The sequence below is a fragment of the Scyliorhinus torazame genome, chromosome 4, assembly GCF_047496885.1.
Source record: "Scyliorhinus torazame isolate Kashiwa2021f chromosome 4, sScyTor2.1, whole genome shotgun sequence".
In the NCBI taxonomy this organism is placed as follows: Eukaryota; Metazoa; Chordata; class Chondrichthyes; order Carcharhiniformes; family Scyliorhinidae; genus Scyliorhinus; species Scyliorhinus torazame.
In genome coordinates, this window is record NC_092710.1 from 349,120,129 (window position 1) to 349,133,494 (window position 13,366).

General features: G+C 56.4%; 1 protein-coding gene across 1 annotated transcript in view; it reads right to left on the minus strand.

Annotated features, from left to right (window-relative positions):
* The window catches only part of LOC140411509 (dynein axonemal heavy chain 6-like), a 1,703,852-nt gene that overhangs the window by 350,927 nt on the left and 1,339,559 nt on the right, over window positions 1-13,366 (minus strand). Inside the window, exons 57-59 of the mRNA XM_072500595.1 lie at window positions 7,616-7,798; window positions 5,038-5,219; window positions 4,158-4,266 (exon numbers count right to left, since the gene is read on the minus strand). Of these exons, the coding sequence (XP_072356696.1) occupies window positions 4,158-4,266; window positions 5,038-5,219; window positions 7,616-7,798 (474 nt within the window). The remainder of the gene's footprint in view (window positions 1-4,157; window positions 4,267-5,037; window positions 5,220-7,615; window positions 7,799-13,366) is intronic.

Below are 13,366 nucleotides of genomic sequence, written 5' to 3' on the forward strand. Positions count from 1 at the left end.
GTCCCTCCGGCCGGCAGCGGGATTCTCCGTCCCTCCAGCCGGCAGCGGGATTCTCCGTCCCTCCAGCCGGCAGCGGGATTCTCCGTCCCGGAAGCCGGCAGTGGGATTCTCCGTCCCGCCGGCCGGCAGCAGGATTCTCCGTCCCTCCGGCCGGCAGCGGGATTCTCCGTCCCGGAAGCCGGCAGCGGGATTCTCCGTCCCGGAAGTCGGCAGCGGGATTCTCCGTCCCGCCAGCCGGCAGCGGGATTCTCCGTCCCGCCGGCCGGCAGCGGGATTCTCCGTCCCGCCGGCCGGCAGCGGGATTCTCCGTCCAACCGGCCGGCAGCGGGATTCTTCGTCCCGGAAGCCGGCAGCGGGATTCTCCGTCCCGCCGGCCGGCAGCGGGATTCTCCGTCCTGCCGCGGGATTCTCCGTCCCGCCAGCCGGCAGCGGGATTCTCCGTCCCGGAAGCCGGCAGCGGGATTCTCCTTCGTGTCAGCCGGCAGCGGGATTCTCAGTCCCGGAAGCCGGCAGCGGGATTCTCCGTCCAACCGGCCGGCAGCGGGATTCTCCGTCCCGGAAGCCGGCAGCGGGATTCTCCGTCCCGCCAGCCGGCAGCGGGATTCTCCGTCCCGCCAGCCGGCAGCTGGATTCTCCGTCCCGCCAGCCGGCAGCGGGATTCTCCGTCCCGCCAGCCAGCAGCGGGATTCTCCTTCGTGTCAGCCGGCAGTGGGATTCTCCGTCCCGGAAGCCGGCAGCGGGATTCTCCGTCCCGGACGCGGGATTCTCCGTCCCGGAAGCCGGCAGCGGGGTTCTCCGTCCCGCCAGCCGGCAGCAGGATTCTCCGTCCCTCCGGCCGGCAGCGGGATTCTCCGTCCCGCCGGCCGGCAGCGGGATTCTCCGTCCGGCCAGCCGGCAGCGGGATTCTCCGTCCATCCGGCCGGCAGCGGGATTCTCCGTCCGGCCAGCCGGCAGCGGGATTCTCCTTCCCGCCAGCCGGCAGCGGGATTTTCCGTCCAACCGGCCGGCAGCGGGATTCTCCGTCCCGGAAGCCGGCAGCGGGATTCTCCTTCCCGCCAGCCGGCAGCGGGATTCTCCGTCCAACCGGCCGGCAGCGGGATTCTCCGTCCCGCCAGCCGGCAGCGGGATTCTCCGTCCCTCCGGCCGGCAGCGGGATTCTCCGTCCCTCCGTCCGGCAGCGGGATTCTCCGTCCCGGAAGCCGGCAGCGGGATTCTCCGTCCCTCCGTCCGGCAGCAGGATTCTCCGTCCCAGAAGCCGGCAGCAGGATTCTCCGTCCCGCCAGCCGGCAGCAGGATTCTCCGTCCCAGAAGCCGGCAGCAGGATTCTCCGTCCCGCCGGCCGGCAGCGGGATTCTCCGTCCCTCCGGCCGGCAGCGGGATTCTCCGTCCCTCCAGCCGGCAGCGGGATTCTCCGTCCCTACGGCCGGCAGCGGGATTCTCCGTCCCGCCAGCCGGTAGCGGGATTCTCCGTCCCTACGGCCGGCAGCGGGATTCTCCGTCCCGCCAGCCGGCAGCGGGATTCTCCGTCCCTCCGGCCGGCAGCGGGATTCTCCGTCCCGGAAGCCGGCAGCGGGATTCTCCGTCCAACCGGCCGGCAGCGGGATTCTCCGTCCCGCCAGCCGGCAGCGGGATTCTCCGTCCCGCCAGCCGGCAGCGGGATTCTCCGTCCCGCCAGCCGGCAGCGGGATTCTCCGTCCCGCCAGCCGGCAGCGGGATTCTCCGTCCCTCCGGCCGGCAGCGGGATTCTCCGTCCCTCCGGCCGGCAGCGGGATTCTCCGTCCCTCCGGCCGGCAGCGGGATTCTCCGTCCCTCCGGCCGGCAGCGGGATTCTCCGTCCCGCCAGACGGCAGCGGGATTCTCCGTCCCTCCGGCCGGCAGCGGGATTCTCCGTCCCTCCGGCCGGCAGCGGGATTCTCCGTCCCGCCGGCCGGCAGCGGGATTCTCCGTCCCGCCGGCCGGCAGCGGGATTCTCCGTCCCGGAAGCCGGCAGCGGGATTCTCCGTCCAACCGGCCGGCAGCGGGATTCTCCGTCCCGCCAGCCGGCAGCGGGATTCTCCGTCCCGCCAGCCGGCAGCGGGATTCACCGTCCCGCCAGCGGGATTCTCCGTCCCGCCGGCCGGCAGCGGGATTCTCCGTCCCTCCGGCCGGCAGCGGGATTCTCCGTCCCTCCGGCCGGCAGCGGGATTCTCCGTCCCTCCGGCCGGCAGCGGGATTCTCCGTCCCTCCGGCCGGCAGCGGGACTCTCCGTCCCTCCGGCCGGCAGCGGGACTCTCCGTCCCTCCGGCCGGCAGCGGGATTCTCCGTCCCTCCAGCCGGCAGCGGGATTCTCCGTCCCTCCAGCCGGCAGCGGGATTCTCCGTCCCGGAAGCCGGCAGTGGGATTCTCCGTCCCGCCGGCCGGCAGCAGGATTCTCCGTCCCTCCGGCCGGCAGCGGGATTCTCCGTCCCGGAAGCCGGCAGCGGGATTCTCCGTCCCGGAAGTCGGCAGCGGGATTCTCCGTCCCGCCAGCCGGCAGCGGGATTCTCCGTCCCGCCGGCCGGCAGCGGGATTCTCCGTCCCGCCGGCCGGCAGCGGGATTCTCCGTCCAACCGGCCGGCAGCGGGATTCTTCGTCCCGGAAGCCGGCAGCGGGATTCTCCGTCCCGCCGGCCGGCAGCGGGATTCTCCGTCCTGCCGCGGGATTCTCCGTCCCGCCAGCCGGCAGCGGGATTCTCCGTCCCGGAAGCCGGCAGCGGGATTCTCCTTCGTGTCAGCCGGCAGCGGGATTCTCAGTCCCGGAAGCCGGCAGCGGGATTCTCCGTCCAACCGGCCGGCAGCGGGATTCTCCGTCCCGGAAGCCGGCAGCGGGATTCTCCGTCCCGCCAGCCGGCAGCGGGATTCTCCGTCCCGCCAGCCGGCAGCTGGATTCTCCGTCCCGCCAGCCGGCAGCGGGATTCTCCGTCCCGCCAGCCAGCAGCGGGATTCTCCTTCGTGTCAGCCGGCAGTGGGATTCTCCGTCCCGGAAGCCGGCAGCGGGATTCTCCGTCCCGGACGCGGGATTCTCCGTCCCGGAAGCCGGCAGCGGGGTTCTCCGTCCCGCCAGCCGGCAGCAGGATTCTCCGTCCCTCCGGCCGGCAGCGGGATTCTCCGTCCCGCCGGCCGGCAGCGGGATTCTCCGTCCGGCCAGCCGGCAGCGGGATTCTCCGTCCATCCGGCCGGCAGCGGGATTCTCCGTCCGGCCAGCCGGCAGCGGGATTCTCCTTCCCGCCAGCCGGCAGCGGGATTTTCCGTCCAACCGGCCGGCAGCGGGATTCTCCGTCCCGGAAGCCGGCAGCGGGATTCTCCTTCCCGCCAGCCGGCAGCGGGATTTTCCGTCCAACCGGCCGGCAGCGGGATTCTCCGTCCTGCCGGCCGGCAGCGGGATTCTCCGTCCCGCTAGCTGGCTAATGGGGGTTCTCAGTGCGGGCAGCCCCACGCCGTCGGGAAATCCCTCGGCATGAATGGACTGCCGGCGTAACGGAGAATCCCGCCAATGTGTGAAAGTTTGGTCTTCTTGTCTGAGGAAGGATGTTCTTGCTCAAGATGCAGTTGGATATACCACTTTGGGTGAAGGGGATCATAGTAAATGGGGGATGAGGCTATTGAGTTGGAACATCAGCCATGATCATAATGAATGGCGGAGGAGGCTCGAACGACCCAGTGGCTTCCTCCTGACACAACAGTGGACCTTGCTTAACAGTACCTGGGGCTCTCCCAAGAGATCAGAGGCTCCTGGTGATATGTCTTGTCTGATGTTGCTACTCATGTTCTTGGTTTTAATATTGGGCCTTGTGCTTCACACTTTATGGCAATAAATAAATAAATAAGAACATTACATGATTTTGAACACCTCTATTTAATTTCTCCTGTTTTAAGGAGCACAATCCCAGCTTTCCCAGTTTTTCCATGTAACTGAAGGCTTTTAACAATTATATCTGTGGTCTGTATGCAGACCGTAAGCAAAATACTGTGGATGGATGCTGGAATTCTGAAATAAAAATGGACAGTGCTGGATAAACTCAGCAGGTCTGGCAGCATCTGTGGAGAGAGAAAGGGAGTTAACCTTTCAGATCTAAATGATTCTTCTACAAAACACCTCGATTTACTTTGATGAGTATATGGCTGTTAATTTAATCATACCTTGGTTTTCTCTTCTATCTGTGGACCCAGCGGCTTTAATTCGTCCTGCATCACTCCAACCATGGAGCTGGCCTCTGAGAGTTTCAGCAGCCCGTTAGCAAAGCGGTTTCTGAGGAAACAGCAAAGAGGGGCAGAGCTGACAATGATGCTTCTCAGAACAACTCCATAGCCCAGAATATTCATCCCTTTCTAACTTCAAAATACATCAAAAAGATTCGAACATTGCAAGATGGCACTTGGAATGAAAAATGCAATGAAGTTCCTTCCAAGAGACTTTGGTGATTTCACCTCCAGTCAGACACAATTAAGAGAACAAATCTGTTATGATTGTGCTGTTACTCAGGCTAACTCAGTGCTTCTGACAGCTGCTCACGTTAGGTAACTCAGTGCCAATGCCTCGACGTTTTAATGATAGGGGGCGAAATTCTCCCCAAAGCTAGTCTCTTCCGCCTCCGCCATGGTGGAGACCGTGGCGGAGGCGGAAGGGAAAGAGTGCCCCCACGACACAGGCCCGCCCGCGGATCGGTGGGCCCCGATCGCGGGCCAAGCCACCGTAGGGGCACCCCCCGGGGCCAGATCGCCCCGCGCCCCCTCCAGGACCCCGGAGCCCGCCCACGCCGCCTTGTCCCGCCGTTCAAAAGGTGGTTTAATCCACGCCGGCGGGACAAGCAATTTATCGGCGGGACTTCGGCCCATCCGGGCCGGAGAATCCAGCGGGGGGGCCCGCCAACCGGCGCGGCCCGATTCCCGCCCCCGCCGAATATCCGGTACCGGAGAATTCGGCAACCGGCGGGGGCGGGATTCACGGCAACCCCCAGCGATTCTCCAACCCGGCGGGGGGTCGGAGAATGACGCCCATCGTGTCAAAATGCAGCTTTACCTTGAGTCCATAATACCTATCCTCTTTTTTCGGAGCAGTTTGGAGAAGCCATGTATCAGCTCGAAGTACTTGCTGGGCGTGACGTAATAATATCTCCTCATTTGCTGCCAGAACTGCCCAGCCGCTGCAGACACACTGTTGTGAATGTTCACACAAGCCTTGGCCATGTTCTCCGTCAATGACTGAAACGATAAACAGTAAACATCAATGAAAAAATCCTCGGAGGCTGGAAGTTTGAAATAAAAAGATACAATGCTGGAAATATTCAGTAGGCCAGGCAACATCTGGGGAGAGAAACAGTTAACGGGCAGAATTTCCCTCGAGAAATAATGGATCTGCAGTGGATTGGGGACATGAATGCTGCCGGAACAAACAGTGCTGAGGCTCTTTCCCTGAACATTATCATCCTGCTTCCAGGTTTCCCAAACAAAGGGAAGTGCAATGATCTGACAATACTGTCAAAGGAAGGATTTCAGATTTTAGGGATTATCCATGACCTGGGTGACAAGGTGTAGCACCATCGATCACACACGAGGCGAGACGTAAAGAACTTCAATCGAGGCTTTATTGAGCAGACTTTTTCAGACTCGTTCCCCAGCAGCTCAGTCACAGAATGCAGCTGCGGGGATTAACCCAGGTTCTTATACCCCGCCTATCTGGGTGGATCCCAGTAGGCGGCGGATCCAATCGGGATCCAGCATCTGTCCTCCAATGGCTCCTCGGCATTCATGGTGTACCGTATTACCCCTAATACATACCACCACACAAGGGCTCATTGGCACTTGGATTGTTAACACTGCAGCATCTGGAGAGACAGAAATGTCCCCTCTCCATTCCTGATCTCCAGGTCTCTCATTCTTACCGGGAGGACCTGCAATACCATCGGCAGTGAGATACATTCTCCCAAGGTAAGCCTGCGGAATTCATTACCAAAGGAGGTAGTTGATGCTAAAACTTCGAATATATTCAAGAGCCAGCTGGAGATAGCACTTGAGGGAACAGCAGGATTTGGCTATTGAGCTGGATGATCAGCCACGATCGTGATGAATGGCGGAGCAGGCTCGAATGGCCAAAAGGCCTCCTCCTGCTCCTATTTTCTATGCATCTAGGTAAGGCCGGGAGGAAGATGATAGCACATCTAACAAGGCAAATGTGGATGTAAGTGACCAAGGATATCAATAGCAGGAGCGTGGTCCCTCTAACCTGAAGACAATACACCATGAGGACCCAGCACGTAGAGGCGGCACAGTAGCAGAGTGGTTAGCACTGTTGCTTCACAGCTCCAGGGTCCCAGATTCTATTCCCGGTTGGGTCACTGTCTGTGCGGAGTCTGCATGTTCTCCCCTTGTCTGCGTGGGTTTCCTCCGGGTGCTCTGGTTTTCTCCCACAAGTCCCAAAAGAGGTGCTGTTAGGTAATTTGGACATTCTGAATTCTCCCTCTGTGTCCCTGAATAGGTGCCAGAATGTGGCTACTAGGGGCTTTTCACAGTAACTTCATTGCAGTGTTAATGTGAGCCTGCTTGTGACAATAAAGATTATTAATATTATAAGAGGATGGGACAAGTTTAACTGGGAGGAGAGGGGAGTTTAGGAATTGGATAGTAGTTAACCTGTTACATTTGCTGCATATTTAATTATATTGTTGTTCATAAAAGTAATTGGCCAGGTATCTCCATCCCGCCGTATCTATTGCCTGGTGCGACGTGCCCCCGCCAGCAGTGGGATCCTCCGTACCAGTAGCTGGCCAATGGGGTTTCCTATTGTGGGCACTCGATGCCATTGTGTCATGTGAGAGTACCTTTAAGAAATGGGGTTTATCAAATAGCTGTAGTGGATGTACCTTTAAGAAATGGGGTTTATCAAATAGCTGCAGCGATGTCAGAGTGTGGGTGGAGCTGGGCTGGCGCTTTGGCTGGCAGCTACTTGGTGTGTTTAGTTTCATATTGCAGATTGGGAGCTGCATCCAGAGAAACAAGGTGTAATTCTGATTTCTTTTGTATGAAAGGAATGTCTTCAAATTATTGCTAATTTAAAAGTGATAACTGCGCTCGGTAGATAATTTGTCTGTGTTGAAGAGGGATGTTGCAAGAAAAGATTAAGGGTTATTTATAGAGTACTGTATTTTTTGGGGGGTGTATATGAGTTGATAGTTGCTAAGGTGTTCACTGTGTGTGTATAAAAATGTCAACTGGATTCATAGAATAAACATTGTTTTTGTTTTAAACATACTTTAGTTCTCTATTGCACCACACCTGTAAAGTGGGTAATAGAGTTCAATTCCCGGCTTGGGTCACTGTCTGTGCGGAATCTGCACGTTCTCCCAGTGTCTGCGTGGGTTTCCTCCGGGTGCTCCGGTTTCCTCCCACAAGTCCCGAAAGACGTGCTGTTAGGTGAATTGGACATTCTGAATTCTCCCTCTGTGACCCGAACAGGCGCCGGAATGTGGCGACGAGGGGATTTGCACAGTAACTTCATTGCAGTGTTAATGTAAGCCTACTTGTGACAATAATAAATATTATTATCACTATTACTAATTTGATTGTGGGTCTCTGCCACTACAGGCAAGAATAGCACATACCTCTTCAAAATCCTCTTGAGTGAAGTAAGTGTTAGCCACTCTGAGCAGGGCCTCCTTTGGCCACCTGTCATACCAGTCCATGGTGGAACAGTTAACCAATGAGGGGTTCATCCGACACCGCAGGCGGAATTTTGATCCAGCCGGGCTAATAGCCAGGGCAACGTGCAGCCTGTCCCGCACGCGCTGTAAGGGAAATGAATAACCTAAACGCTCAGTGGTTACAATGGCCAGTGCCGCACACACACCAGCCTACCCGCTTCCTCATCTCTCAGTTATCCTCCTGCTTCTGAAATTGATGAAGCTTTACCCAGAGCTGAGCACAAAGGTGTTGTTCCAGAGCCAGCTGGAGTCAGTGAACAGAAACTTCCACCCGTACAGTAACAGGAGACTGACAGTCTGGGCGGCTTTCCCCCAATCTCACCAAAGGATCAGAGCAGAATCTCACCCTCACCTCAGCCTCACACTGTCCAGATTTTGTTGAAGGCAGTAAAAATGTGTCTCGATGTGACTGGCCTTACACACTCATGGAGCAGGTGCTCAAATCCTACCTCAGACAAGGAGGATAAGGACCACCACACTCTGATGGGAAACGAGGTGGGTCAACCACTTTATCTTGAGGGCCTAGGGACAGATCACTGGCAAATACAGAATTTATTGCTCTCGCTAACTGCCTTTGAGAAGGTGGTGGTGGGCGTGAATAGCTGCATCCCTTGCAGATTATAGATTTTCATAGCAGGTTTTTTTTTGATACAATGAGTGGCTTGCTGGGCCATTTCAGAGCGCAGTAAAAAGTCAACCGCATTGCTGTGGGTCTGGAGTCACATGTAGGCCAGACCAGGAAAGTGTGGCAGATTTCCTTCCCTAAATGAACCAGATAGGTTTGATGAGGTTTTATAGACCCCATTATTGGGGCTAACCCAGATTTATTAAGTTGACTGAATTTTGGTTCCCCAGCTGATCTGGTGGGATTTGGCCCCATGTCTATGCTTAATAATAGAAAACTCTGGAAAAATAGTAACATAACCACTATGATACCATTCTCTATGATTATCATGCATTGGACAGTGGGGATGGAGGGCTCTCTCTCTGCTAATGGACTGGGTATGGGATTGAGGTTTTCCTCTCTCTTGCCCAGATGAACATGGTTTGTACAAGGGCTGGCCGAGCTGAGATCAGGGGCGGGATTCTCCGCAAACGGCGCAATGTCCGCTACCCTGCGCCAAAAACGGCGCGGATCAGTCCGGCGTCAGGCCGCCCCAAAGGTGCGGAATTCTCCGCACCTTTAGGTGCGAAATTCTCCGCACCTTTAGGTGCCAAGCCCTCACCTTGAGGGGCTAGGCCCGCGTCGGAGCGGTTTCCGCTCCGCCGGCTGGCGGGAAAGGCCTTTGGCGCCACGCCAGCCGGCGCCGAAAGGACTTCGCCGGGCGACGCATGCGCGGGAGCGTCAGCGGACGCTCACGGCATCCCCACGCATGCGCAGGGGAGGGGGTCTCTTCCGCCTCCGCCATAGTGAAGACCATGGCGAAGGCGGAAGAAAAAGAGTGCCCCCATGGCACAGGCCCGCCCGCGGATTGGTGGGCCCCGATCGCGGGCCAGGCCACCGTGGGGGCACCCCCCGGGGCCAGATCACCCCGCGCCCCCCCCCAGGACCCCCGCCTTGTCCCGCCGTTGAAAAGGAGGTCCAATCCACGCTGGCTGGCGAGGGTTGACAGCGGTGGGACTTCGGCCCATCGCGGGCCGGAGAATCGCCAGGGGTGGGCCCGCCGACCGGTGCGATTGCCGCCGACCAGCGCGGCGCGATTCCTGCCCCCGCCGAATCTCTGGTGGCGGAGAATTCGGGGCATGGCGGGGGCGGGATTCACGCCAGCCCCCGGCGATTCTCCGACCCGGCGGGGGGGTCGGAGAATCGCGCCCCAGGTCACTGAACACACACACAGACTGAAGTTGGGACTCTCCTGGGGCGGAGAATTCGGGGCACGGCGGGTGCGGGATTCACGCCATCCGCCACCGATTCTCCGACCTGGTGGGGGATCGGAGAATCGCGCCCCTGGTCTGTACGAACAGATGGCCCACACAGTGCCCTTCGCATGCTTCTGGGGTTGTACTTTTGCTGTTGAATGTTGTAGCTCTGAGTGAAGCTGCGCAGGTTGGACTCAGCAATAGAACTCATGAAGACAACCATTAATGAGACAATATATTACAAGTTACTGATGTTTCCAATGTTGAGTGGCGGTTAGGCCTGCGTTCTGTGCTGTGATCTGCACCCTGACTACACTGGATGTTCTATTGACTCGGCCAAGTCGTTGGGCACAATTTACCGCCCTCGTCATGCCCGTCTTGGTGATGCGATGAGGCCGCTGAATCTCACGAGAGGCCTTTCTTGAGATATGTGAAGCTTGCGACGTCTCGTGAGATACAATTGAATCTTGCAATGTGTCGCAATCTGGATCTCACCCACGCTGAGCGAGATCCAGATCAGCATTTTTAAATATGTCTGCGTTGGATTCTCTGGGCTCCTCGCAACTAACAGCCTCCCCAGCGAGGCCTCAGCCAGGCGCCATTTAGTGCTGGCCCTCACACATGTGTTCCCAGGCGTAACGGCACCTCGGGGGTCTCCCAGCTCATTGGAGATCCCTGGCGGGTCGGGGCAGAGCAGGTGGCCCATCCCTTGGCTCTCCCTCTGGCACCCAGACACCTTGGCACTACCAGCCTGACACCTTGGCACTGCACCCTGGCATTGGCAAGGTGCTTGGGTGACACTGCCAGAGTACCTGGGTGGCAGTGCCAGGATGCTTGGGTGCCAGGGTAGCACTGTCAATGGTCAGGGCCGGGGGCGGGGGCATGCCCATGAAAGGAGGGGTGAGGGGGGTATGAAGGATGGGGGGGGGTGAAGGACAGGGGTCCTGGAAGAGTATGTCATGCGCATGCAATATGTGGAACCAACTCCTGCCCACGATCACGACCCGGACACAGTTTCACACTGGCTGGCCCAGGGCCAAATGTCAGCCAGTGTTAAATATGGCCGCACAGAGACTCAGTGCTACCGGCAAGTGTGGAAGTGTGTCGGCACGTTGATGGATGATTTCAATGGTGGGGGGAGGGGGTTAAATAGAGCAGAGCAGCTCCCTGAAGGTTGCCAGAAGGTACAAAAAACCCCGTGGGAGCTGTCCAGGAGTGAACGGAATACTTTGTATTTGGAAGATGTCATGGGCACACCATGCTGGGCACACCAGGCAGGAGGGAAATGCGGTGGGCACTCTGGCCCCTGCTTCTGGTATGATTGCCTGCACATTCTAGTGAACGCAGTGAGTGCCAGGCGTGTCATACTCATCTCACCGGATGGCAAGTGGAGGACCCACACCAGACAAAGGAGGCAGCCCAGGTGAGCGCGCATGATGTGCTGCAACACACATCAATCCCACGCCACAAAAGGTTCAATGGTCTTAGAAATATAGAAACATAGAAAATAGATGCAGGTGGAGGCCATTCGGCCCTTCGAGCCTGCACCTATGTTCAATATGATCACGGCTGATCATGTAAATTCAGTATCCCACTCCCGCTTTCTCTCCATACTCCTTGATCCCTTGAGCCACAAGGCCCACAAACCGGCCCCAACAGCTCTCTGTTGTCGAGAATTCCACAAGTTCACAGCTCTCTGAGAGAAGAAGTCCTGAATGGCTTACCCCTTATTCTTAGGCTGTGGTCACTAGTTCTGGACGTCCCCAACATCGGGAACATTCTTCCCACATCCAGCCTGTCCAGTCCCATCAAGATTTAAATGTTTCTATGAGATCCCCTCCCATCCTTTGAAACTCCAGTCAGTACAAGCCCAGTCGATCCAGTCTTTCTTCATATGTCAGTCCTGCCATCCCAGGAATGGGCGGCACGGTAGCACAGTGGCTAGCACTATTGCTTCACAGAGCCAGGGTCCCAGGTTTGATTCCCGGTTTGGGTCACTTTGTGTGTGGAGTCTGCACGTTCTCCCCGTGTCTGAGTGGGTTTCCTCCGGGTGCTCCGGTTTCCTCTCACAAGTCCCGAAAGACGTGCTGTTAGGTGAATTGGACATTCTGAATTCTCCCTCTGTGACCCGAACAGGCGCCGGAATGTGGTGACTGGGGGATTTTCACAGTAACTTCATTGCAATCTTAACCTAAGCCTACTTGTGACAATAATAAAGATTATTATTATTATAGTCTGGTGAATCTTCGCTGGACACCCTCAATAGCAAGAATGTCCTTCCTCAAACTAGGCCAAAACCGCACACAATACTCAAGGTGTGGCCTCACCAAGGCCCTGTACAACTGCAGCATGACATTCCTACTCCTACACTCAAATCCTCTCGCTATGAAGGCCAGCATGCTATTAGCTTTCCTCACCGCCTGCTGTACCTGCATGCCAACCTTCAGCAACTGTTCCACCATCACACCCAGGTCTCGTTATACTTCCTATTCCTAAACTGCCACCATTCAGATAATACTCTGCATTCCTGTTTTTCCACCAAAGTGGATAACCTCACATTTTCCCACATTACATTGCATTTGCCAAGTATTTGCCCACTCAGCCAGCCTGTCCAAGTCACCCTGCAGCCTCTTTGCATCCTCCTCACAGCACACACTGCCACCCAGCTTAGTGTCATCCGCAAATTTGGAGATATTGCAATTCCTTCGTCCAAATTATATTGTGAACAGCTGGGGTCCCAGCACTGAACCCACTAGTCACTGCCTGCCGCTCTGAAAAGGACCCGTTTATCCCCACTCTCTGCTTCCTGTCTGCCAACCAGTTCTCTATCCACATCAAACATTACCCCCAATACCATCAGTTTTAATTTTGCTCACTAATCTCTTGTGTGGGACCTTGTCAAAAGCCTTTTTGAAAGTCTAGATACACATCATCCACTGGTTCACCCTTTTCCACTCTACTGGTCACATCCTCAAAAAATTCCACAAAATGTGTCACGCATGATTTCTCTTTAGTGAATCCATGCTGAATTGGACCGATCCTGTTCCCACTTTCCAAATGCTCAGTTATTTCATCCTTAATAATTGGCTCCAGCATTTTCACCACCACCGTTATCAGGCTAACCAGTATATAATTCCCCATTTTCTCTCTCCTTTTATAAAAAGTGGGGTTACATTAGCTATCCTCCAATCCATTCGAATGCTTCCAGAGTCTATAGAATGCTGGAAAATGATCACCAATGCATCCACTATTTCTAGGGCCACTTCCTCAAGTACTCTGGGATGCAGAGCATCAGGCCCTGGGGACTTATCGGGCTTTAATCCCATCAATTTCCTTCAGTACCAACTTTGGGTGGCACGGTATCACCGTGGCTAGCACTGTTGTTTCACAGCTCCAGGGTCCCGGGTTCGATTCCCGGCCTGGGTCACTGTCTGTGGGAGTCTGCACGTTCTCCCAGTCTCTGCGTGGGTTTCCTCCGGGTGCTCCGGTTTCCTCTCACAAGTCCCGAAAGACGTGCAGTTAGATGAATTGGACATTCTGAATTCTCCCTCTGTGACCCGAACAGGCGCCGGAATGTGGCGACTAGGGGATTTTCACAGTAACTTCATTGCAGTGTTAATGTAAGCCTACTTGGGACAATAACGATTATTATTATTCATGCTAGACCTTCTGTCCCATGGTATTTCCGGAATGCTATTTATGTCCTCCTTATTAATAATCTTCAATAGCCTAACCACCAACTTCCACATTTCGTAAATGAATTTGAAAAAACTCCTCCACGATAGTCTTCCA